We start from the raw sequence: 25520 nt of genomic DNA on the forward strand, positions 1-25520 counted from the left end.
GGTCTCATACAGCTATAGATACAGTACAGTGGTCTCATACAGCTATAGATGCAGTAAAGTGGTCTCTTTTTTACAATAGGCGGAAATTACATATTTGTACTGCATGCAAAAAACTGCATGATTCTTGCCTAAAGAGATTGGCATAAATTTGACATGTCTGTACAGGGGAGGCTTGTAGGTATCCATGTAACCCATTTCCATTCACATATATTGAGGTGACAGCTCAAGGGACCATTTGGAAAATGGTGATGGCCGTTTTTTCCTTGCCAAAATGTTGTCTTAACTTTGAATCATTAGGGATTTAGCCCCCTTCCCGACAAGGTAGCATGACAAGGTTGGTCTCATTGGAAACCTGAGGTTGTCTGGAATCAAATGGTATCTCTATCTTTGGGCTGCGTCTAAATTTGAGCGTTCCACAGTGTCCGAAAGACAGTCTCGCCGGCGTTCCAGCCAGCCATCCCGCAGGTCTCATAGGGGTAATAAAACATTGAAAAAAACACACTTTGGACCACTTTTTTTCTTGGAATCATCAAAATCCCTATATTAGAGGTCCTATGGAATGGATGCCAAAAATCTAAACTAGAAAAAAGAAAAAAGAAACAGTCGCGCATGGATCCCTCCTAGGGCCTCTACTACTGGCATAATCTTAAAATACACCCTTCAAGGATTAAGAAAAAAACCCAGAAACAGAGTCAAGATGTGCTTGAATCTTAATACTTTTTTTTAATGAATTCCTTGGGTCCTAATTGTATGGAAACATGTGTTCATTTGTCCCTGTAGGTTGTTTATTTGAATAGCTATGCCGTTTTGTCTTTTTTTACATTTTCGTATTTGGGTAGGAGTTGTGTAAGAAAGGGTTAAGAATGTACCTCATGGGACATTTTTTCAGCCTGTTACCTGGCAGGATCTTAAAATACAGGCTTCAAAGATTACGAAAAAACAGGTGGCGTCAAAAAGTCCACCCTATGCGCGTGGACCCCCCTTTCCATCTAGACTAAAGTACTGTCTTGTATCAGCCAATTGTATATAATTTGAATATCTGACCTGCTTTCCTTGTTCCATCCTTTCTTCTTGTGCACAGCAGTGGCTCAGAAGGTAGAGCAGCTGCTTGGGAATCTGAAGGTTTCCGGTTTGTGAATGTGTGTGAGAATGTATTGCACATTGTTAAGCGCTTTGTATAAATGCACCATTTATCGTCTCCTTGTATGAAACATTATTTCACCCATTTCTTTACAGTTGTAAACCTGTAATTGACAATTAAGTTCAAGTTGATTTGGGAAATTCTTGTACACCCGAGCCCTCATAACCCAGCTTTTCCGGCACCTCAGCTATTCAGTCATATATTTATTTAATTATATCAGTCATAAACAGACAAAAACTATTTCAGAAAAGAGCACACATACAAAGAAGTACTTTTCAATATTTTTATTGAATATTAAGGTAAATATTTCACATTAATACAGGCTACATAAAGTAGAGCCACTATACGACATGAAATTTACTCTCATTTTAACCCTTTTTAGTATGTAAACAATTATACATGTATTTACCACTCTAAAAGGTTTGATTTCTCTCTCTTTAGGTAATCATCAACTAGTTCTGGGCCGAGTTTAAATAGCTACGTCACGTTGAGCGCCCCCCGCAGCCCAAGAACGGTGTATGTGGGTTTAAGTCTCAAAAAAAAAAGAAAAAAAAGAAAAGAAATGGCTAAACTACGCAGAGAATGTTTCCTGTTGAACAGGTAATCACGCATGTGTTTGCAGACATCATCAGGACTTTTGATAATAGCCCTCGCCGAATTTCTTGTTTCTTATCTGACATAGGCACATCAAAGAATGGTGTCAAGAGAATTTTTTCCAATTCTTCAACCGCTTGCTCTGCACTCTCTGGTCTCTACTAAAGTTAACATGTTGCAAATTTTATTTTTTCATTTTTTAAACTCTTTAAAACTTCGTCTCGGTTCGTCGGTTGGTACTTCAGGTTTTGCGCTGTTGGGTCATCATGCTGTGTGCGTTTTGATTGCTGTTGACGCCGTCTAGTTGACGTGGTTCAGGTGCACGTTGCCCACGTGAGGGGCCCAGGTACCGGGCCACACCTGGCAAGGGCGAGAGAGGAGAAAGATGAGGCTTCCACCCTTCCACTATTAACCACTTAAACCCTCTATACTAAAACAGATCCGAGTTGCAGCTGTACTTGGCATGCTCTTTTTTCACTCACCACACCAAATCTCTTTGCCAAAAATGTCTATTTGCACGTTCCCCCCAGAAAAGGGATGCTGAGGTTCAAGTGGTTAAAAGTGCAAGACACAACATTCAGTCACTAGATGTCACACTTTTGCATCAGAGGTGATGCAATCATGTTGGTTTGCAATATAGTAACGTGATGGCAACCAAAAATAACTTTAGAGGAAACAAATACCGTACCCAACAAAAACACATGGATAATGGCGGATGCCAGCTTACGGCTTACAGAGATAAAGAAAATAATATTTCTGGAGTTTTGTCGAACCAACAAAGTTATAAAAAAAATATTATTTCACAAACAAAATAATTCTGGTGTTTTGCAAAACCACCCAAATTAATTAAGTGATTATTTCACAATCATAATACCTTTTTTTGTGGGGGGGAGGGAAGCAATACTTTTATTCCACCCCTTTTTAAAAGCTCTGTGGATGCATTATTCTCTTTTACTAATCATTTAATAAAAAAAAATTTATTATCTTAATACCCTTTAAACACCAACACAAGCTTTCTACCTGTGAACAGTGAACCAATGTGATGTGACGGACTGGATCAGGTTACCTGCTGTGGGTCAGAGTTGTCTGCGTTATTTGGGACCACTTTGATAATGGGGCTCCATGCTGGGTCGCCAGTGTGCAGGCCGTTGTACATCGGTCCTCCTGGGCCCTCTGCCATGGGAGGATGAGGGGGCAGCATGGTTCCTCCATACATCGACATAGGCATCCCCTGCAAAACACACATGGAGCTTAACGGTAAGGACCAAGAAAGGATAGTCATTTTGTATTTTAAAACAAAATGCCAGAGGGTTACCTTTGCTTTCATGAAATATCTGAGATTAGGATTTTCTGGAAGATTGAACTGAACACGCATTCTGTTGCTAGTTTGACCACTTTGATTACCCTTTAATCTTAAGATAATGAATAACCGAAAATAGGCTATCTGCAAGCTTACAACACGTCGCAGCACGACATGTTGTAAGCTTGTATATAGCCCATTTCTTTTGCATGGCATACTTTCATACTTCCATGGAATCCCAAATGACTGAAATCGGTCGTGGTGACTTAAGTTTAATCCGTGTGTGTGTGTGTACAAACCCACCTTGGGGAAGTCCATGTAGCTGTTGGGTAGATGCTGGGGCTGGTGGTAGTTGTTGGCGGGGTTAGCGATGCCCGTGTCGTCCTGCTCCATGGGCTGGTGCTGCGAGAAGGCTGACTGCTCCGCCTGCAGCTGAGGGTGCATCATGTGACTGCTCATCAGCGGCTGCGACCAGCCAGACATGGCCTCTGTCACAGCAAACAAAGGAAGAGGGTGAGTATTCGCATGGTGGCAAAACCACACACATAAACACCTTGTTTGTTGTCAATTGTTTTGTTCTTTCAATTCTTTTTATCATTTTCCCCTTTTTCTCCCAAATTTATAATAAGCTTTATTTTATAGCACCTTTCAACACAAAGATAAAAACCAATGCAATAACAATAAAGGTAGCTCTCCACCGCACCGACATCAGCGGCGCTAAGTGCTTGAAAGCGTCTGTGGCTGAAAATCAGTTGGGCGGTGTGCATGCTGTCGTGTCGGGTCGCAAGTTGTAGGGAAGTGTCGAAAGCCGACCAAACTTGCTCAGTCGGCTACCGACAGCTACTGCCCGTCGGTAGCACTAGTAGCAGGGTGGTGGAGAGGGGGGTAAAGGCTCCGTAGAGAAGTATACTTCTCGTCTGCTTCTGGTGCAGGAGCAAGCCTAGATAAGCCAGAGACATTGCCCGTCGCACATTTCAACTAGATACCATATTCTCAACTCTCAATTCCTATACAAATAAAGCAGTACTACGACTAGTGAAAAAATACTCAGTGTTTTTGTTTTGGTCCAAGCTCTCTGAGGCAAGACTGTGTGTCTGCAGGCTCCTGGTGTGGAGAGTTATTTCATCTGATTTCCGCTGACGCATGCGCACAACAGGGTGCCATCAGCAGACCGTTTGCAATAGTTTGTGCGGTGTGGTGACCAGAACTTTTGGGCACCTGAAAATCGGACATCATCCGACGTCGGACCCGACTGCCAGTGTGTAGTAGTCTGAAGTAGTCGGTTTGGTGGAGAGCCACCTTAATGGAAAACAAGAAATACATTAAAACTAAGAGGCCTGGGGGTTAAAAGCAGCTTTATACAGGTGTGTTTTCAGAATGGATTTAAAAGAGGTGTAAAAAAAAAAGTGGGTGAAATTATTGTATGCATAGCATGTGGAGGAACATGCCATTGTTAAAAAATGTAACCTAAATTAAAATAAGTAAGATTACCTTCAGGTATTGGTTCTAAATATCAGTTACAATATATTTCCGGTTAAGTGCCCATCCCTATAAACAAGGTTCCCCCCCGCCCCCTTTATCGTGATCTCAACACTCCAGCATCCCATAACAATTCTCTTCCAACATCACCGCTCTCACCGGAAGCACTGCCGACGCCGAAGGACCAGATGCCTCCCTGGCCGACCGGCGCCGTGTAGCTGGTGGTGAGGAGAGGCGGGTTGACCGAACCCGTCTGTCGGATCCGGGCGAGCCGCTCCGTGCCGATGGGAGGCGGGACCTTGCGGTCCTGCTGAGACGAGTTGCCCTGCTTGGGCTGCTGAGGGGGAGGGGCCACGGCCGAGGAGGACACGGTGGAGGAGGGAGGGGGCACCGGAGACTCTCCTGGTTGGGGAAGAACAGTTCAGTAAAGTGTTCAGGAAAACAATCAAAATCTGAGAGAACCTTGAACAAAATAAAACTACCAAATGTGAGAATTCATTTATGGGGTTGCTCATCAATGACATAAGTCATTGAGCAATCCAAACATCCAAAAGACTTTAGACTGTAGAGGGAAACCTAAATCCCATTATTCTGAAATGAGGACATCAGATAATATCTAATATCTACACACTATATACTATATCTATAATATAACACTATGCCCTATAATCTTCTGTGTATTTCTCAGAGACATGTGTACACTCACTGATATCAAACATCATTTCACATCACTGGTGTAAAACAATGGTATTTATATATATGATCTCCTCAATCAGAAATGTCCCTTAACTGGGCTGTGTTCATTCAGAAAGTTGGGCTGTGTTGTGAGCATTCAGATTGAACTGTGTTGTGAACATTCAGATTGAACTGGGCTGTGATCATTCAGATTGAACTGGGCTGTGATGTGATCATTCAGATTGAACTGGGCTGTGATCATTCAGATTGAACTGGGCTGTGATGTGATCATTCAGATTGAACTGGGCTGTGATGTGAGCATTCAGATTGAACTGGGCTGTGTTGTGAACATTCAGATTGAACTGGGCTGTGATGTGAGCATTCAGATTGAACCGGGCTGTGTTGTGAGCAATACCTGAGGAGGAGGCGCTCCAGGGATGAGGGGAGAAGTGCTGTCTGCTGAATGAGGGGGTTCCATGGCCGTGCAGATACACAGGGCTGCCAGAGATGCTGGTGGCATAGCTGGTCAGAGCTGCACACAGGGACAAGAACATGCACTTCATCACATCACAGAACGCATGGAAAAGGACAGTGGAGCTCAAAACAACACATTACCTTTTAACAACTTTCAACCTGGCGTCCATGTTTTGGGAATTTAATTATAGAGAAATTGTCCCAAAAGAATTTGGGGAGCAAAAATAGCAGATCATCGCGACTGCTGTGAACATTACAGGACAATTCCAGCATTTATTTTTTCCCCAACGTGTCTGTTATCTGTTGGTGTAAATGAGAGTTATGAATTAAATATGGGGCAAATGTGTCGTTTGAATGTGAAAACTACAACTCACTGCCTCTGTACAAAATAAATCTATTACCTTTTTACACCTCAAAATTGTTGAGGTCTGTTTCAACTCTACTATTTATAAGCTCTAAATGCCTGAAATGAATTTTAATTTGTAATTACTGGTATTAAAGGGATGGTAATGAAATCGACAGAGAATATGGCAGTTAGCTGAAAAACAGTATCATTAATCACAAATTTATGTTGCGCTGCAATGGAAATATATTACCAGATTTGCCCCAGTAAATCCAATCCTCTAGGGCTTTTATTGAATCAAATAGAGAACACTACAGAATGGTCAAATGACGACCATACTTTATAATTCTACATTTTAATAGTTGAAGGAACAAGGGACTTTTATTTGATCTGAACTACAGCGCTAACTACGAGACAACAGTGAGTGAACACGGCAGCTGCCTGTCTGCTATTCAGACGCACAATGCATTGTGGATAAGGTAGGAAATCCTCCATCCCTTAGTGCTTGGTAAATGTTTACTTTGTAGTGCACTTTGACAATCTATTTCAAAGTCCATTTTGCGCTTGTTGTGGAGTTTTTCAGATAGTGGATAGGACTCAGGAATCTCACTTTACCACCAACAGATACAGAGAGATGAAGTTAAAATAAAAGTCTGAGTTGTCCTAACTGTGAAATAAAAAGAAAATCTTTTCGTACCGATGGGGCTGTTCACCATCCTCTGGGAGGCTGAGCGATAACCTGGGGCCTTGGAGCTGTCGGGTGGAGGCGGGGGCATCATGCTGTCCATCTGACCCATGCCCATGTAGGCTGGCGGGGCCGAGTAGGACTGCTCGGGTGGCGAGCGGGTAGGCAGGTGACACGCACCCCAAACCTGGTTGTTACCAACCTGCAAGAGACAAAAATACATCAAACAAGGAAATCAACAAGCTGCAACTTTGTTGACTTTTGGAGGCCATATTCTGTATTTTATGCACAGGGGTTAACTTAATACATTTTCTATTACATTTTCATTAAAATATTTAAATGGGTTTTAGGGAGGGGATTTTTATATTGGAAAAATAGATCAATAAGCTTGTAGATCAGCTATTTCTGTTAATTTTTATTTCTCTTAAATGGCTAATCACACTAAACAATTTAGTCAATTATAAAAGATCAATTCGAATTTTGTTCAATTTGTTGATATAGAAAAATCTATGCTTCTTGATTATTCAATTCATCGAAAAATGAATCGATAGAATAATCTGCAAGAAACGGACCAATAGATGTAGCCGTAGCTGAGACCAGATTGTATATTTTCAGCACAGAGATGAACTTCCACTCACCTGACTGTTGTTGTCAAAGATACTGCTGAAGTTGAAGAGGCCTGCAGGTCCAAAGTTGGGGGGAATTTGCTGAGGCTTGGCCGCACTGGGGACGTGCTGCATCTGGGAACCGTTCATCATGCCCATGTTAGAGGACACCTGATGGGGGCCCTGCTGCTGCTGCGGGGGCAGATTCGAGGGCTGGTTAGCCTGGCTCTGGGTCTGTTTAGGCGGTTCTTGTTGAGCGTTGAGGGGCACAAACACAGACTGCTGCTGCTCAGCAAGGGAGTAGTAGGCACCCTGAGGCTGCATTCGATGGGAGACTCTAGGAGCCGGTGCCGAGAAGTGGGGTACGGTATTGTTGGGGTGCGTGACGGCGTGCGAGAGGACCGGCACCGCGGGGGCCGACGAGATGTGGGAGCTGACCTGTGGGGCGAGGAGGGGAGGCGGGGCGTCAGAGGAGGGCGCAGCAGAGGTGGGAGGGGGAGGCAACTGCTGCCGGGGCTCCGGCTTGGGGGGCAGCGCCATGGTGGGGGCGGGGAAACCCACAGAACTGACACTGTCACTGGCGGAGACGGGCTGGCTCTCCAGGGGCAGGGAGGGCTTCTCTTTTCCAGGAGCGCCGGCGGCCTCCGTCTTGAGGGGCGGCTGGATGGGGGGCTGCTGCGTCACAGGTCCGACAGGGGGCTGTGGGGCGACGGGGGCGGTCGTAGCCGTGCTGTGGTGGCCGGGAGAGCCTGCGCCTCGCACCGCGCTGCTGCCGCTAGGAGCCATGGCGGAGGTGGTGGACACGGGGTTGAGTCCGGCCGGCTTGGGGTCTGGCGCGAAGAGCTGTTTTCTGACGGAAGAGGGCGTGGGCACGCTGGGCTGTGAGCTGTAAGGGGCGGGGGGGTTGGGGGGTGTGTGTGGCGAGGCCGCAGCCGCGGTGGATGTGTGTGCGTTGGGGGCGCTGGTGATGACCGGGGAACCCGCGGAGCCGGCAGTAACGCTGTGCTCGCTGTGGGTGGACGAGTTGGAACGGGCCTGCTGGCCCGCACTGCCGCCGGCGCCGCTGCCACTCCCGCCGTTGTGCTTGGGGGAGCTGTTGGCGCTGCCGGGACTTACGGGCCGCACGGGGAACGGTCCCCAGGTGCTGGCGGCGGGCGAGAAGGTGCCACCGAACTGGGCCATGGGCAGACGAGGGTGTCGGATCTGATGCATGGTCTGAGCAGCCAGCAGAGCCAGCTGGGGGTGAGCGTAGGCCAGGGGCAGGGACACAGGGAAGGGCTGCCTCACACCGGACGACAGCCCCTTGCCCATCTTACCCCCGGGCTGAGAGGACGACGAAGATGACGATGAGGAGGATTGGAAGGAGACCCCCGTGGAGGTGACGAGAGAGGAGAGCGCCTTGGGGCCGACGGAGCCGCTGGTGGAGCCCGCGGAGGTGGGGAAGGGGGTGGAGGAGGTCTTTGAGCCCGGGGCTCTGATGTGGTTGCGGGGGATCAGGTCTTCCAGCTCCTTGGCCGGGTCTTGGATCAGAGCGTTGATGAGTTGGACCGCGTGCCTCGTGGACTCCGTGCCACCTCTGAAACACCACCACACACACACACACACACTAATTAGGAGACTGAACACACGTTAGTGGTCCAAAGTAAAGAGAAGGACATGCAACACAGGTCTCCAGTCGTAACCGAACCAGGGTATATCGAATATGTGGTTGACGCACTATCCGGTCTTAAGGCCAATATATGCTCCTTCCGAAGACTTCGTAAAGGGAGATGATTTAACTACAAATGTAAGACATTCAGAACTTCTGATGGGCGGTCTCAGAACCTTTTCTCAGAAAAAAAATCATGTGGACCCCCATGATCCACATGGGACCGGTGGTATGAGTACGAGTCATCCATGACATATCTGTGATGTATATTGATCAGAGCCCCTTTGACTTGCATTATGAAATTGAAGATAAATATTTAAAAAATGATAAAACATGTGAAAAAGTGGAGGTACTTCTGTGGCCTACTAGCAGTGTGCACAAGACATTTGGCACTGATCGGTCTAGCGGTTTGCGAGATTGTCTCCGGACACGCAGACACACAGACCCTCATATAGACGGCTACACTCCTGCAGAGCCACGCCGTGAAACTGTCTTTCTTCTGTTTTAAACAACTGGGGAAGGCTAGACACAGGATACTATTGGCTGTTCTACTTTTTTAGATTGTCACATTTGGTAATTATAGACACAGAATGATGGATGCTATTCATGGTGGCTGAAAATAACCAGGAGGAGAGCGTGCCTTATCAGCAGTTGCCTTTACTGTCCACCAGAGGGCTCCCGTCCTACCTTATGGTGATCATCCTCTCCCCGTTCTTGTCTTTCTGTTTGTCCACATCGATGTGAGCGCCAGTCACGTCCTGGATGGCTGTGATGTTGCAGCCTCCTCGGCCCATGATCCGAGACACCACCGAGGCGGGGACAGACAGTTTCTTAGATCTGACACAGAAAACCAGTGAACAGAGAATTAATTTATTTGTATAGCGCGTTTCCAAACAAGGTTACAAAGTGCTTTACAGAACAAGGTAATAAAAACAAAGCGGCAAACAGCAAAGTAAAATCTGAATACATTACAACAATAATAGACACTTGACTTAGAAGTATGTTTCCAGAAGGCACTGATTTTGCTAGCCTTACATCCTCAGGTAGGGCGTTCCGAAGCCTAGGCGCCCCGGGCCGCAAAAGCCTGACCACCCCAGGTAAGGAGGCGAGTTTCAGGAGCAACCAGGAGGGCCCTACCTGAGGATCTAAGGCCGCGCACAGGCTTATAAAGGGACCAGCATATCCGAAATGTGACTGGGACCTTGTCAATGCAGGGCTTTATGCAAAGTAATCAGTAAGATCTTAAAAATTTACATTGAGGGACAAGGTACCAAGTTCTGACTGGAAGGAGTGGGTGGAATAAAATAATCTCAGATTTTGCCTCATTTACCTGGAGTAAGTTCTGTGACAGCTAGTGGTTTGAATGGGTCGGTATTTGATCGTGTCTGTGCCGATTTTCTGATAACAGAGCTCTGTGTGCGTCCACATGGATTAAAGCAAAATCAAATCTCACGACTGAAAATTTTGTACGGTCAAGTCCTAATGTGCGATTTGTGAACCATTATGAAAGGAGCCCCCCCCACACTAGCATGGATTCCTAAACAATTAACACAATATGTAAAATGATGATGCTTTAGTAATATTGCTCCTACTGTTCTTCATACTGTCAACCAGGTGAAGAAATCCCAGATTGAGGCTTTAACCTTTTTATATGAAATATCCATATTGCTTTGACCACTTCAAATGCTCTTATCTTGAAATAATAACCGGAAATAGCCCTTCTCAATGCGGAGAGCTTGTAGATCGGCTATTTTTGCTGCGCGAAATGCTTCCATAGAAGACATGCTGGCTTGTATGGAATTCAAATGACTGAAATCAGTCATGGCAACTGAGAACTTTAATCCATGCGTCCTCAAGGTATGATAAAAGACGAAGGATTTCCAAGTCAGGACAATGGCGTGTTGCCCTTATTTGCTCTTGCAAATGAGAGCCAGGTGCTGTACGTACGAGGGGTTATTAGGATCAATGACAAAAGCGAGCTAATGAGTTTGCTTACTGACCTTCTGACGACCTCTTTCCAGCCCTCCTCTCTCTTCTGGCCTCGCTTGGGGCTGGTGAGGCTGAGCTTGCTGTTGGGGGAGGTGACGGGCAGAGACATGGTCTTGAATGGAGACGGCAGAGAGCTGAGGGTCGACTCGCTCGTATCGGGAGCTCTGAGGGAAGCGAGAAGACAAGGTAGAGTTCAAATAATGAATGGATAAAGGATGTGTCCCCTTTAGGTTGCTGTTGGGGTATTGGCCGAGTACATTTTCACAAGGCTAGAATGTCGTCTCCTGCATTTAATAAATCTAAACATGGAGGGTAGCGCTCAGAAATAAAAATCCATATACATCAAAGTCCATATTCATCAGCACTGATGAAGGCTATCCAGCCAAAAGTCTGGTATCATTCATCTCGACTCATGCTCATAAAACATTTGGAAAATACGTTCTCATATAATCAGTTTCTCGGCTGAGTGTTCCTCTTACAGGCGCTCGCACTTCCTTGAGTCATGCTCACACAGTTCCTTTCACGAAGCTCTAGGGATTTATTACGATGAACGTCCTACACGTCTGCTTTTGAAATAAACGAGGAGTTGAGACATGCGTGTCCTTCGTTAGGGACGCACTACAGTAGGTCACCTTTATGCATGCGTCTTTCCTAATCCATTTCACAGCACCAATGTCACGCCCAGGAATCAAACCCAGGTCTCCTGCACAGGAAGGGCCACTAAAGCCAAACATCTGATCCACTAGCCTAATCGTTGATATATAAAAAATTATCGACAGAATAATCTCAAAGAAAATAATCTAAAATCGCAGCCCTGACGCATCACTAAACGCTGCGGCATCAACCGACTCACTTTTGCGTAGGTTTGGAGATGGAGACTGTGACCTTGTCCACCTTGCTGTCGTTGTACGGCGGAGCGATGGTGGAGGGGCAGTGCCTCTTCTCCGGGCCGGGCGGGAGCGTCTGAGAGTGGGGGGCCATTCCCGACGGGGCCGAGGAAGAGGAGGAAGAGGAAGATGAGGAGGACGAGGAGGAGGACGAGGGGAGATCAGGGAGGTAGTTGAGCTCCTGGCTCTTGCCCCCACTGCTGCTGCTCTCGCTGGCGCAGTCGGTGCTGTCCAGGGGGTCCGAGTCACTGGTGCCTCCCGTCACCCCCCCGCCCCCGCCCCGCGGCTCTCCGTGGATCTTGTTCTTATCAGCCTTGTGCTGCGCTAGCGCCACCTGGCGGGTTAGGAGTGGACAGAAACACAAGTCAAGTTTAACTTCTCCCCAGACCACTGATACAGAATGGAAGACAGTGTGTTTATGGCAAGCTTAGATTGTATATCACACACCATGTAACTTTCACCAGCAAAAAAATAAACACATTTTACCAATGACCTTAATATAAATATATATCTCGTATCGACCAATTTGACCATGCATTTAATCGGATATCGGCCAAAATTGCATAATCATGCAATCGATTTGATCGATTATTGATAATTTTGTATATCGTTGCTGTCCGGCAGGAACCAGCTAACTCAATTTTTCCGCTTTTGCTTTTTTTTCCATAAATCAGTGCTATTGAACACCCTTTACGTCTGTGTGTTGGTAAAACAAATATTGAACCAATGAAAAGTATTAAAAGGTGCTTCTGACAAAACCAGCTAACGCCTCAAACTTTCTGCTAAACCAGCTAACTCCATCAAAGGGGGGGTGGAGTGAGCTGGTTTTGCTGACTCCAGGCTCCACCCCCTTTTGACCTCCAACCTCATTGTGAGATTGGAGGTCCATTCAGCTGTTCTTATCAATGACGAACAAAACCTCCTAACTAAATTTTTTTTTTCATTTCCTGAAAAATGAAAATTTTGGGGTTAGCTGGTTCCTGCCGGACAGCAGAGATATATTGATTATATTGACTAGTTCGATTAACTGTTGCACCCTATATCGTTGTCAGCTGGAAAGCGTCTACAAAAGGCTGTCATCTGCCATAATTTCACCCAAAAAAAAACTGTAAAAAACAGTTTTCACTGTAAAAAAAAAAACATGGCAGTTACCTGCGGGTCTTGTAATATGATTGGTTCGTTGGGCGAGGAGTCCTTGGTCTTGTTCTTCTTGCTCTTGCGGTTGGCGCTGGGCGCGGCGGCTACACTGGCTCGCTTCTTCCCGAAAGCGGTGGTGAAAGTGGTGGAGGTGGCAGATATACCGATGGTGGTGGTGGTGGTGGCACTGGGAGGCTCGATGGGAACATCTGCTTCTGTGTGTGGGAGAGAGAGGTGTCAAATTGTTTAATGCAACAAAAAGTGCTGTTAACTCGTTAAGCTTCAGTTGATGAAACGGGCGTATTTCCTACAGAAAATATGCAATTTTTGTTAGTCTCGCTTAGCCAGTCCAGCAGAGATCTCCACCTATGGATACGTCTGGTTAAATTCAGATTCAATGTTGAGGCTAAAACTGGGTGGGAACAATTCAGAAATGTAAGAAGAAATGACTGCATTGCAGAACCAATTCAAAGACTTTAGGGCGGATCCTTCATATTGGGATAGTGATATGACTCGTTTTCAAAGCATTGCCACCAGACGTATCGGTAGGCGGAGATCTCTGGCTACGCAAGACTAAGCAAACGACGTCATGTGTATAAATCAGCCGTCAAGTCTTAGAAAAGCCCAAACCAGCAGGTTGGGAGAGAGGCTTTCGATCCATTCTTTACCTTCAGCAGAGTCCTCCTTCAGCTCCTGCATCTCAGCGTACTCGTCCTTCGTCTTCTGCTCCTCCTCCTCCTCCTGCTTCCTCTTCTGCTCCTCCTTCTTCTTCTTGCGTTTCTCCTTGCGCTTCTCCCGCTTGGCGGCCAGGGCCTGCTTCTTGCTCTCCTCTCTTGACTGTTATGCCGAAAACACATTCAACACGCGGTCAGGGTGAGCAGAAATAAATAGCAGATCTACAAGCTCACAATGTGACGTGTTGTGAGCTTATAGATCGGCTGTTTTCACAGCGTTTTTTGCGAGACACTGCGTTATGCAATGCAGTATAAAATAGGGATTAATTGATATACAGAGTGTCAGTGTGTGTGTGTGTGTGTGTGTGTGTGTGTGTGTGTGTTTGGGGGTGTGTGTGTGTGTGTGTGTGTGTGTGTGTGTGTGTATTATATATTTTTTTAAACATGCGCTTCGCGATTATTCAATTAATGAAAAAAGCAAAAATCGGTAGAATGCTAAATACTGAGAAAATAATGGACAGGTGCAGCCCTAAAAGCTAGTCCAGGTCTCCATTGTTTTACCTTCTCCAGGTCCAGCTCCTTGAGCAGGATGCTAGCGTTCTTGTTGGCCTCCGCTGCCTGCTGGTCTTTGGCTTTGACGATGGTCTCCATGCACTGGTGGCACTTCTTCAACAGCTCCTGGCAAAGCAGCGAACAAGAGGTTAATAGTGATGCACCGATTGTGGGCCGATACCAATAAGACGATTTCTCAAATACTCTCATTGGCTGATACTGATATTTTGTTATTTAATGACCCATTAGAGCCCTGGCAAAACAAGTCTAGGGTTAGGGTTATTCTGCCTTCATTACATTTAGCAATATACAGAATAAAAGGAACTGCTTCAATTGCAACATTCTTTCACATAATGAACAATGAACAGATAAAAGTGGATCTTTCAAACAGATTATCATTAGCAATGCAATATATGTTGATAGATATATTTATATGTATTCATCCGTCACTACCACTGGTAAATTAAATCAGCCAATGTGCATTGGCAATGTGCATAAACATATAGTCTTAAGCAACAGCTTTTATTAACATTATTTCACATAACCAACAATGAATCAGAATTATGTAAGCAATGCAATATATATTAATGGAAATATTTTTATATAATTATCGGTCACTACCATTTCTGAATTAAAACTTATTAGCAATGTCCCGATTGTATTCAATAAAAAGGTCCAATTCCTACATTGAACAGATATATTGGTACAAGTGCAATGCTAATGTTCCATTCCTGGGGAGGGCAATTGCTAATGAATGTACATACAATACATTTACAGACACTACCAGTTACTTTGGTAGGAAGCCTGCCATCATTCAAAGGCCCTGTATGGTTTTTAAAGGCCTAGTCAGTGGCTCATTACATGTTCATTTAATCAGAACAAATAGTTGCAGTCAGGAAGAACCTCTCTTATCTCCATGCCCTACTTGATCATACTACAGCGTCACACAAAAGTATCAAAATTAGCAGATCCGCAAGCTAGAAACGTGGTGCGAAGCTGCACGTTTCGAGCTTGTAGATCTGCTACCTTTGCCGTTTTGGAATTTGAATCCTGAAAAGTAACAGTTTTGGACATCCGAGGTTTCCACCCCGACAGAGACAAAATATTCTATTCCTGTGTGGTGTGTTAATACATATAAAGGTGTCCCCTCCATCCTACCTTGTCAGCGATGGTGGCGATGTATCTCATGCACTCGATATCTGAAGGAAACTGGTTGACCTCCTTCACTAAGTACTGCACCACCTTCACGTGACCCTGGAAACGTTCAAAGTCAAATTGATTAGACACCAGAACCATGTTCCACCAATAACACTTTATCCCACTGGACAGGATGAAGAATCACATGTTGGAGTCATATGTTGGGACGGCAGCGCTCGTTTTCCACTAATTAGTCTGACCCCCTAAGGACAAGGCAAGTAGTCAGCATGGCATTAGAGCTGTCACGATCATGACAAGTTAATTGACGATAAATGTGCAACTAATGATTTGATTTGGCATTGAAAATTGGAACATAATAAATAAAAATTACATTTCTATTTGTCTTTTAGGCTATGTAAACTAAAATTGCACAGGGGAGACATGACAAATAGCTTGATAGCAATTTTTCTTTTCTATAAGTAGTGTGTAGATCTGCTATTTTTATTTTTATTTTTTGAAAATAAATAAAACCTTTTTTCCCAAAATTCCTTGGGAGTCGGTTTTAAGCGCTTAAGAGATTGGACAATGACGTGGAAGCAATGATGGAAATATGACATTTCTGTTAATTTCATCCAGCTGTTTTCATCAGATTAATCAAAAAAAGTAATCAATAGAATATTCAGTAAGGACATTATGGAGAGTTATAGCCCTACACCACATCAAATGTGTTTTTGTGTTGAGAGCGAACCTTGCGAAAGGCAGCCATGAGCGGGGTGATCTTGCGGTTATCGGCTGCATCCACGTCCGCACTGTCGTGCACCAGGAGCTGGACCACATCAAAATGGCCGCCGTTGGCTGCCAGCCAGAGAGGCGTGTTCCCTTTCTTGTTACGCACGTCGATGTGAGCACCCCTGGAAGGAGAGGAGGTGGTTATCATGGGTAAGATGTCAAGGAAGCCCACAAAACAAAACATGTATGACTGTATGCCAGAGGGCCTTTATGCGAGGAGAGAGAAGCCTGAGTCGATCTACAAGCTCACAATTCGTCTCAGTGATGGGCGACAGCGGTGTGCAACCAAGTATAAATCAGGCTATAGTGGGATGAACCGACAAGAGGAGAACTCCATTCTAGGCACAGTAGGCAGTGGTGGAAGAAGTACTATTTGTTTTACTTAAAGCTGCACAATATGACTTTCCTGTTCTACCCTGGATTTGAACCCGGGTCTCCTGCGCAAGTGCTGCCATTTCTTTTTACCACTGAGCCAATGCTTGCTTGCTTGCTCGGGGGAGCATGAAATTTGACCTGAAGGTCAAAATTCATGTCAAACCATAAACAAGGATTGTGTCAAAGGTCTTGTCTAACCTAGACACAGAATCTAAATGTCTCAATAGAAGAGCAGGGAGACCAAATACAACCACCCCAATTGTATGAGTTATATTGTGTTAACATAACTCTACCATACAGATTGGACAAAATAAAATGTTATTCACAAAAGTACATACTGTAATACAGCTTTAGGTAGCAATACCACAATATGAAAATACTCTGTTACAAGTAGAAGTCCTGTATTCAAATTCTTACTTGAGTAGAAGCACAACATTGTTAGCAGCTAAATATACTTCCAGTACCAAAGTAATTCGAAGTATAAAATAGGACTTAAGTGGTTAATGCATGTTTCGTATTAATAATCTAAATCTGCTAAGTACCTAAAGCTGTCAAATAACTAATGGAATAAAATATACAATTATTTGCCTCTGAGATGTAGTGGAGCAGAAGTTTAAAGTATAAAAAAACGTGAGTAAGTGTACTTAGTTACTTTCTACCCGTGATTCTAGACAAAGTAAGATAACGTGCTTGTTTGCAGCAGCATGAAGCACTCACCTGTTGATGAGCAACTCGCAGAACTTGTAGTGACCTTTATCGGCGGCGATGGTGAGCGCGGTGTCTCGAGACGAGGGGACAGGGGGAGCGTTGACGTCGGCCCCTTTGTCCAGCAGCACCCGGCCCACCTCTGCGTAGCCCCCCGACGCCGCCTCCATGAGAGGGGTGAGACCCGTCTGATGGAGAGGAAAGGAGAACCATCCAATGATCAAAACCACACAATGCCAGTTAAATAAACAGCAGGAAGACCGCGGATTGTTTCTCACCAACTCCAATTTAGGCATTTAAGCAGAAGCTCTTATCCAGAGCGACTTGATAAGCACATAACAAATAAATCAAATATATATATATACACACACACACACACACGCACACACATATATATACACACACACACACACATATATATATACATACATACACACACACATATATTTGTGTCCTTTGTTTTGCAACGCGTCTGAGCTGTTTGTGTGAACTGCTACCAAAATTACATATTAACCTTGTGGTCAAAGAAGAAAAAAACAAGCCTAAAAACTAGGTCAAGTGCTCCGGGCTAAGATGGAGTCTGAAAAGGTGAGTCTTCAGATAACGGCGCCGGAAAATTGGGAGAGGTCTTGTAGTGATTAACCATTAAGTCGGTGTCATGCAAAAAACAGTATAAATAGCTCAGATCTGCAAACTCACAGTAGGTCACGATGCGACACATTGCGAGCTACATCCCGTAATTAGCGAGACCAGCAGACTGTCTCACCTTAGCGCGGTGCTCTACGTTGGCCTTGCGGTCCAGCAGCAGACTCACGACCTCGGCGCGCCCTTGGAAGCAGGCCAAGGTGAGAGCCGTGTTGCGGTTGGTCTCGATCTGAGCGTTGATGTCAGAGCCCATGTCCAGCAACAGCTTGACCGCCGGGACGTGGCCGTTCATGGCCGCCAGCATCAGAGGAGAGATGCCCAGCTTACTGCCAGTCCTACACACACACACACACACACACACACACACATATAGAAGAAATTTTAAATGAGTTAAATGATCAAAGAAATCATCTCTTTGATCCTTTACTATGCACAGAGAACGCCAAGGAGGGTAGAAGAGGATTATCTGGATCAGGTTGGGTGTAGCTTTACGCCCCGTCATGACAGCATGATGTGTCATGATCCGTTCAGTTTGACAAAAGTAATGTATTATGGTTTGAGAGGCAAATGTTAACATTTGTCACATACCAGTGGTTCTCAAACTTAATTTCAAAGACGGCCAGTTTGGTATGCATTAGGCCGCTGACCCCCATAATTCTGACAATGTACAAATGGAACCAAATGGACTCATAAGGGTTAATTTGGTTCCATTCCTACAGACCTGTAGGGTCTATTTGGTTCTTAACTATCAATGATTTAGCTGAGGGCCCCCCTGGAACCCCCTCAAGAACCCCACTTTGAAAACCACTGTTCTATACAGCTCGCCCTGTGGGAGCTAAGCAGTAAAAAATGGATAGGTGTCAATGTTCAATGTGTATCTTGCAAAGAAGAAGAAAAATGGCATGCTTCTTCAAATGCGAGTACAAATACAGATCCTCTATTAATACAACACTTCTTGCAGGAGTTCTTTTAGCAAACTAAACAGTTGCTGCTCACCTGGAGTTGATCTCAGCCCCGGCGTTGAGGAGGATCTTGATGATGTTGACGTAGCCTCCGGAGGCCGCCAGGCTCAGAGGCGTGTAGTCGGAGACGTTGCGGTGTTCCTTATTGGCTCCCCGCAGCAACAGCAACTCCACCACCTGACCGCACACAAGACACAACGCTCCGTGTTCCAATACCAGTATATTCAGCACTTTATAGCAACAGTAATACTATATTATGCTTTGGCACAACATATGCTGTACTTCATTAGCAAGAATTTCTGAGTGCGCTGCCGATTTTACTAGACATACAACACTTCGACACAGACTGGATGGCTTAGGCTGGAATCCAGACTGATTAGCTCCGTTCAGCACTTTTTTTTTTACTTCGCTTGTCAGTCTGGCCGTCTCAAGAACTCCGAACGTCACCTAAACGTCATTGCTGATTGGACAAATCACAATAAGCCCGCCCACAGACCAATCAGAATCCTCTGCGCCTAAGTGCCCGAGACCGCCCCTTTCACATAGGAAGCTTCCCAGACTGAGAAGCGAAGTGAAAAAAATAAAAGGCAGCTGAACAGAGCGAATCTGTCTGGATTCCAGGCTATGTATGGCTAGGCTTTTGCCTATAATTTCATGCCCAAAAACAGGAGACGCCTGGTTGAAATCGGTGAACTCAAAGAGTTTTTAAAAGTGGATTTACCTCCTGCCTTCCCCCAGAACAGGCCAGAGAGAGTGGGGTGTCTTTGGTTCTCTCCGACTGGGCCTCGATGTCACCCCCTTTGTCCAGGAGGACCTCCACCACCCCTACATGGCCGGCGGTGGCAGCCAGGATCAGAGGGGTGAAACCTGAAAGGGGAGCAGACATTTGTGATTTTTTTTTTATACCATTATGTTCAGGCCGCTATGCAGCCTTCACACCTAGATTTTACAGTTTCCACAAAATCTGGTTTCAAATGGTCTCCATATATGGACGCGTCACGTCCGCGACGTAACCTAAGAAAAAACATGGTGTCCCAAAACGTGAAATTCCAAACCAGTCCAACCCAACATTGAAATACAAAAGTCGCATGACGTCACAGGTCATGTTTTGGGACAAATCACACCCTTAAACTTGCTGTTCTCTATCTGAACTAAAATTGAATTTTTGTGGTTTTTATCCCCAGTCGCAATTTACCTAATTTCCAGGTAATTCTAGCCGTCTAATTGTGTGCTAGTTAGACCTAATAGGATGGGAAAAAACAGCTAGCCCAGTCTAGACTTTTCTTCCTAAGGAAACAAAGATCTTTTAATGTCAGTGTTTATTATCAGAGCATTTTAGTATTTGCTGGAGTGGCAGTATTACGGCTGATTACATTACAGAAGATAGCAAAACACTAAATTAAGTCAATCAAAAAGCCTTGTTCCATTATTGGAATTACCCCCCAACTCTTTGGAGATTGTCACAGAGCAACGTACAAAGAAAAAACTATGCACCATACTGCAGTACGAGGGTCATTCTCTGCCCAGGATAGGCTGAGGAACCCTTTTAGTGGTCGTTTAATCTTAAAGTGTTCAATGAGGTAGCAGTCTAACTGATGAACTACACTGTATGTTTAGTGATCTTTATGATACTGTACAGTTGTGTCACGGAGGAACATGCTATTCCCCCTGGTTCCACACCCCACTGAACAGGCCTCAGGATCAACCTGTAAGGAGTCACTAGTGCAGTGACAGAAATCTCCCTCCCTGCCCGTCTTCTCTCCCGTGGACAGAGCCAATTGTGCCAAGCCAAAAGCACGGAGTGCGTAGTGTCCTACCTTTCTTGTCCCGGTGTTCGATGTTGGCTCCTCGCGCGATGAGGACAGACACCAGCTCCTCGTGTCCCCCAGCGCAGGCCAGCGTTAACGCAGTGTCATGGTTACTCTCCGTCTGCAGTAGAGGGAAAAACGAAACAAACAAAACATTTTAAGTCATTCAACAGGCATGCATGTACATACAAACTTTTGTTAGCGCTTGAAGCGTTGTGTTGTGTCGATGGCTCGAGGACTTACATGTGCGTCAATGTCAACGGAGGGGTAGAGGGGCAGGACGGCGGGGGGCGAGGCCATGTTGGTGGGCGTTTGCGAGGGCGGCTGGGACAGGGGTGTGGGGGAGGTGGTAGTGTTCAACATGGGCACACGGTTGCTCACAGCTGCAACGCAGAGAAAAAACACCTTAAACTCTTTGTAGCAAACATTTATGCATTTTCAACTGAAAATGTGTTCAGGGGCGCACCAATAGCTGACCGGATATAGTGTGTCTTTCCTACTCTCTACCCTCAGTTCCTTGTTTCTATGCTATACGCTATCTAATAAATAAATAAACTAAAATATATAAATAAAAGTGTTGTTTGATGCTAATTTAGTTGAAAATACACTACAGTGCAGCAACTTTAAAAAATTCAACTTCGATCACCTTCAACAAACAAAACTCCAAACTTCATAATAAATGCAATTTTGTAAAATTTTTTGGGGGGTCATTTTTAACCTTAACCACAATCCCCAACTACTACACCTAACCCCTAAATGTCTAATACCAACCCTGACCCCATATCCCCTATCTTTTCCTAATTGTATCCTTAACCCTAAACATCTCTGTTAACCATGAAAACAACACTTATTTTCTGGGGTCCACGTTCCTACACGGTCGATTTCTTAAATTCTACTATACTTTGCGGGGACATCTGGCCCTCACAAGTATAACAATACCTAGTGCACGCACACGCACACACACACACACACTGACCTGCCATGATGTCATCCAGCGTGTCTGTGAGTGTCTGTGCGGGCGTAGCCACCATGAGTCCGTCTGGGGCCTGCTGCTGGGCCAGCATGCCCGGTCCTAACCCGGCCAACTGCTGACCCGGCACCTGCTGCTGTTGCCCCAGCATTTGCTGCCCCGCCAGCACCCTCTGCAGCTCGGGGCTGGTACTGCCCGGGTATTCTGCAGGGTTGTAGTCCGGTAGGGGCTGGATGGGGACGAAGGCGGCCTGGAGAGGCAGGGGCGGAGGTTGGGGCTGCTGCTGCTGTTGCAACGTCTGGGGCGACGGGGGAAGAGGCGGCTGCTGTCCGTCTCGGTACAGGATGGTGTCCACCTGAGGCAGCTTGGCGTAGTCCACGTCTTCGCCTTCCGCCTCCTCCTCTTCCTCCTCCTCCGAGCCTTCCTCCTCCTCTTCCTCGTCGTCCTCATCGTCGTCGTCGTCCTCTTCCTCCTGGCCAGTGCGGAAGCAGATTCAACATTAGCATCTTGTGTTTTTCTTTTTCTCCCAATTTAATCATCATGCCAATACCCAATTCCCACAGACCCCCATTTGATACATATTTCTACCTCTAGGACACCAATCTACACTGTAAAATGTTGTCTGTTAATCTAACTGCCAGAGTTTCGAAATGTAAGGGTCCCCTGGTGGTCCCCGCCCGGACCCAGTGCTCTAGCTCTAGTCCCTCAATACTCTCTTCTCTAGTCTCTTCCGATAAGCGTGACATGAAGGCTGCTTCTTTTCACCCGACAGTGAGGAGCTTCACCAGGAGGATGTAGCGCGTGTGGAGGAACACACCATTCCTCCCAGTTACACACCCCACTGAATAGGAGAGTCGCCGCCGGTGCGGCGACAGAGATCGACCTCCCAGCAGCCAATGGGTGTTCGTACAGACGCCCAGCCAGGCCTGAGGAGGATTCGAGCCCCTAGTCTCTGCGGTGGTGGGCAGTCAAATATCATCGCTTGTCAGGCAGAAACCTCGTATTTCCATGTTGAAACTTTTCTGGGGGGGGGGGTTCTTAAATTTACACTACAGTGTCCCACAAAGCTGATCCTAAGATATCTACAAGTTTTACATTTTAAAGTGAATGTGGTGAAGCCTGATGATTTATAAATACACTGCTTAAAATAATTAAGGGAACACTTTGATCCCTTAATTCTTTTGAGCTGTTTTTGTTCGCAGTATGTACACAGTTCATGAAAACTCAAAATAATTAAGAGATCAAAGTGTTCCCTACATTTCTTTGAGCAGTATATTTAACCAATGGAGAGTATTAACCCATTAAGACCTGGAACGCATCTGTGTCACTTTAGATTTCTTTGGCTATTCAAAAATAGCAGATATACAAGCTCATAGTGCGGCACCGATGCCGCGCTATGAGCTTGTAGATCTGCTATTTTTGAAAAATCTTGAAACTTTAGGATTTAGAAAACATTTGTAAGAATCGCCTCAGGTCTTAATGGGTTAACAAGAGCTTGTGACTAAATAACAACTACATTGGATCCATTGGAACTAGGGTTGGGATCCTTTAGGATTTTAACGATTCCAGTTCCTTAGCGATTCCCTCTTAACGGTCCCATTCCTGAACGGTTCCCTTTAACGATTCCTATAGGGGGTTCCAAATGGACCCTTACAGGTCTGTAACTCTGAGAGTGTACAAATGGAACCAAATGGACCCTTACGGTTCCAACTTTCATGTGTACACTCTCAGAGTTAAGGGTCATTACACACCGGCGATTATGCGAATATACGCTAAATTCGGACTCGGTCCGAATAAATAAAAGAAGTTTTTTCACTCCGTGAAACTGATGTGGAAGCTTGCATTGACTTTATAAGATTTTTAAAAAAAACATTATTCGCATGAAAAAAATCGCCCCCGGTGTGTAAGGACCTTTATGGTGATCCTTGAAATGAAAACGTTTGAGAACCACCGGTGTTGTAATTGTATAGCAGACGTGAAGTCCACATACCAGCTCTGACAGTGTGACAAACTGGATAAAACGGTTCCAAATGTGAGGGAACCGACTCCGGTTCCCCAATGCTGGATCCGGTTCCTCCGGTTCCGGATCCCAAGCCGAATTGGAACATAGGTTCTTTCTTTTTTTCCACAATTTCCTGAAAAGTAACTGTTTTGGACATACAAGTACACTCAGCAGTAGTCAGGGATTAAAGCAAAATAAAAATCTCACAACTGATAACATTTTGTATGGCAAAGTCATAATGTGTGACTAGCGCTGTTTCTTAAACAATAAGCCAACATGTAAAATGATGATGTTTTAGTAATAGTGGCCCTGCTGTTCTACATACTGCCAACCATGTGAAGAAATCACTGACTGAGGCTTTAATATAACTTTGAATTTATGAAATATCCGAGACTATTAAGTTTTATGGAAAATGCTTCTAAACATATTGCTAGTTTGACTACTTCAAATACTCTTTACATTTTTTAAATAATAATAGCTTATCTACAAGCTGTCAATGCGTCTGACGCATTGACAGCCTGTAGATCGGCTATTTTCGCTGCGCAACATGCTTTCATAGAAGACTAGCTTCCTTCTATGGAATCTGAATGACCGAAATCGGTCATGGCGACTGAGAACTTTAATCCACGAGTACTTCACCTCTTCCCCTTCCTCTCCCGGCTGCTCCTCCTCCTGTCCGACGCCGTCTCTGTGCTGTGCCTCCTCGTCCGTGTCGGAGCTGGTGGCGTGCGTTAGGGCCCCCGGCACGGTGGGGAGGGCCCCCAAGGCACCGGGCCCCGGGCCGGGCCCCTGGCTCTGGCCGGCCTCCTGCTCCTCCTTCAGGCCCTTGGCCTCCATGTACTCTTTGGTGAACTGCTGCTGTGTTTTCAGCTGCAGCTGACGCTCCACCTTCTGCAGCTCCTTTAAGATCTTCTTCTTCTTCTGCACCTTCAAGACAGACGCAAAACACTTTAGCGTTTATCGGATTATCAAAGTATCACGTTAAAGACTTGTTGTAATATATCGTCGCGGTCGGGCAGAATCCTCACATCTCCATATTTAAACTTTTTCAAGTAGTGAAAATAGCACATCTAAAAGCTCAAAGCGTTTTGCGATGTGACGCGTTGTGAGCTTGTAGATTGAATATTTTTAAATATTTTTGTATATAAAAATACAAAAAACAAACAGTTTCTACCCAACAGCGAGGATATTGTATTTACAACTTGACCAAAATGTGAATGCTTATCTTTGGTCCCTTTAACGTGATTCTACCATTAGAACAAAGTTGAAAAGGTGACAACTTAAGTCCAGGTGGTTAAGAGGTGCTCATGAAGTCAATGACAATTCATAGATCAAAAGGAAGCCTTAATAGACGAACTCTGAGCACACATTACAAACCATTCCGATATGGTCTATAAGGGTGAAAAGACCCTTATAGACCCGTATGTGTCCTTTTCTTAATGGACACAAAACTTTGCTACATTTTGCTATTTTTCAAAATGTGATTATATTTGGTGCGGAGCCTACCGGTGGCCTCACCTGCTCCTCTCTGCTCTTCTTCAGCTCCTCTATCTTGTCTTTGGTGAGCGGCTCCCCCTGGATGAGCTCCAGCGACTGCAGCTGGGCCTTCTCGATGGCACTGATCCTCTGGCCCAGCTCGTTCAGCTTGCCCTCCGTCTCCTCCACGATGCACTCCAGAGGCTGGCACAGGTGGAAGGGCGGTAGGGGCTCCACCTCGGGGCCTCGACCCGCCGAGGTGGGACTGCTGCTGGGCTGGAGGGCCGCTTGCCTCTGTTTGGACGCACCTTAAGAGTGGACAGAGAAGGTTAATCTCACAGTGATTTATGCCGTTCACATCAAGCACTAGAAATATAACTGCAAAGATATAGTTGATGTGGATGGTCCACACCACAACTATAACAAAGACTATGGTGAACGATATAGTTATCTACAGTGCAAACCAGA

General features: G+C 45.4%; 1 protein-coding gene across 19 annotated transcripts in view; it reads right to left on the minus strand.

Annotated features, from left to right (window-relative positions):
• Window positions 1-1410: 1410 nt before the first annotated feature.
• The window catches only part of ankhd1 (ankyrin repeat and KH domain containing 1), a 54845-nt gene continuing 30735 nt past the window's right edge, over window positions 1411-25520 (minus strand). For 7 of the 19 annotated variants that reach the window (XM_080415924.1, XM_080415926.1, XM_080415925.1 and 4 more), the window contains exons 16-41: window positions 25083-25360; window positions 24216-24503; window positions 23565-23720; window positions 21581-22046; window positions 20848-20987; window positions 20614-20725; window positions 19518-19663; window positions 18831-18973; window positions 17956-18169; window positions 17202-17377; window positions 16069-16231; window positions 15342-15437; window positions 14193-14309; window positions 13626-13794; window positions 12973-13172; window positions 11787-12154; window positions 10945-11097; window positions 9632-9781; window positions 7330-8872; window positions 6704-6893; window positions 5605-5721; window positions 4674-4916; window positions 4254-4334; window positions 3339-3523; window positions 2802-2966; window positions 1411-2095 (exon numbers count right to left, since the gene is read on the minus strand). In XM_080415924.1, coding sequence (XP_080272050.1) covers window positions 2036-2095; window positions 2802-2966; window positions 3339-3523; window positions 4254-4334; window positions 4674-4916; window positions 5605-5721; window positions 6704-6893; window positions 7330-8872; window positions 9632-9781; window positions 10945-11097; window positions 11787-12154; window positions 12973-13172; window positions 13626-13794; window positions 14193-14309; window positions 15342-15437; window positions 16069-16231; window positions 17202-17377; window positions 17956-18169; window positions 18831-18973; window positions 19518-19663; window positions 20614-20725; window positions 20848-20987; window positions 21581-22046; window positions 23565-23720; window positions 24216-24503; window positions 25083-25360 — 6119 coding nt within the window. In that variant the 3' untranslated portion in view covers window positions 1411-2035. The remainder of the gene's footprint in view (window positions 2096-2801; window positions 2967-3338; window positions 3524-4253; window positions 4335-4673; window positions 4917-5604; window positions 5722-6703; window positions 6894-7329; window positions 8873-9631; window positions 9782-10944; window positions 11098-11786; window positions 12155-12972; window positions 13173-13625; window positions 13795-14192; window positions 14310-15341; window positions 15438-16068; window positions 16232-17201; window positions 17378-17955; window positions 18170-18830; window positions 18974-19517; window positions 19664-20613; window positions 20726-20847; window positions 20988-21580; window positions 22047-23564; window positions 23721-24215; window positions 24504-25082; window positions 25361-25520) is intronic. The other 12 variants (XM_080415941.1, XM_080415938.1, XM_080415936.1 and 9 more) reach the window with 7 other exon arrangements.

Source organism: Gymnoscopelus braueri, assembly GCF_963280865.1.
Source record: "Gymnoscopelus braueri genome assembly, chromosome: 20".
In the NCBI taxonomy this organism is placed as follows: domain Eukaryota; kingdom Metazoa; phylum Chordata; class Actinopteri; order Myctophiformes; family Myctophidae; genus Gymnoscopelus; species Gymnoscopelus braueri.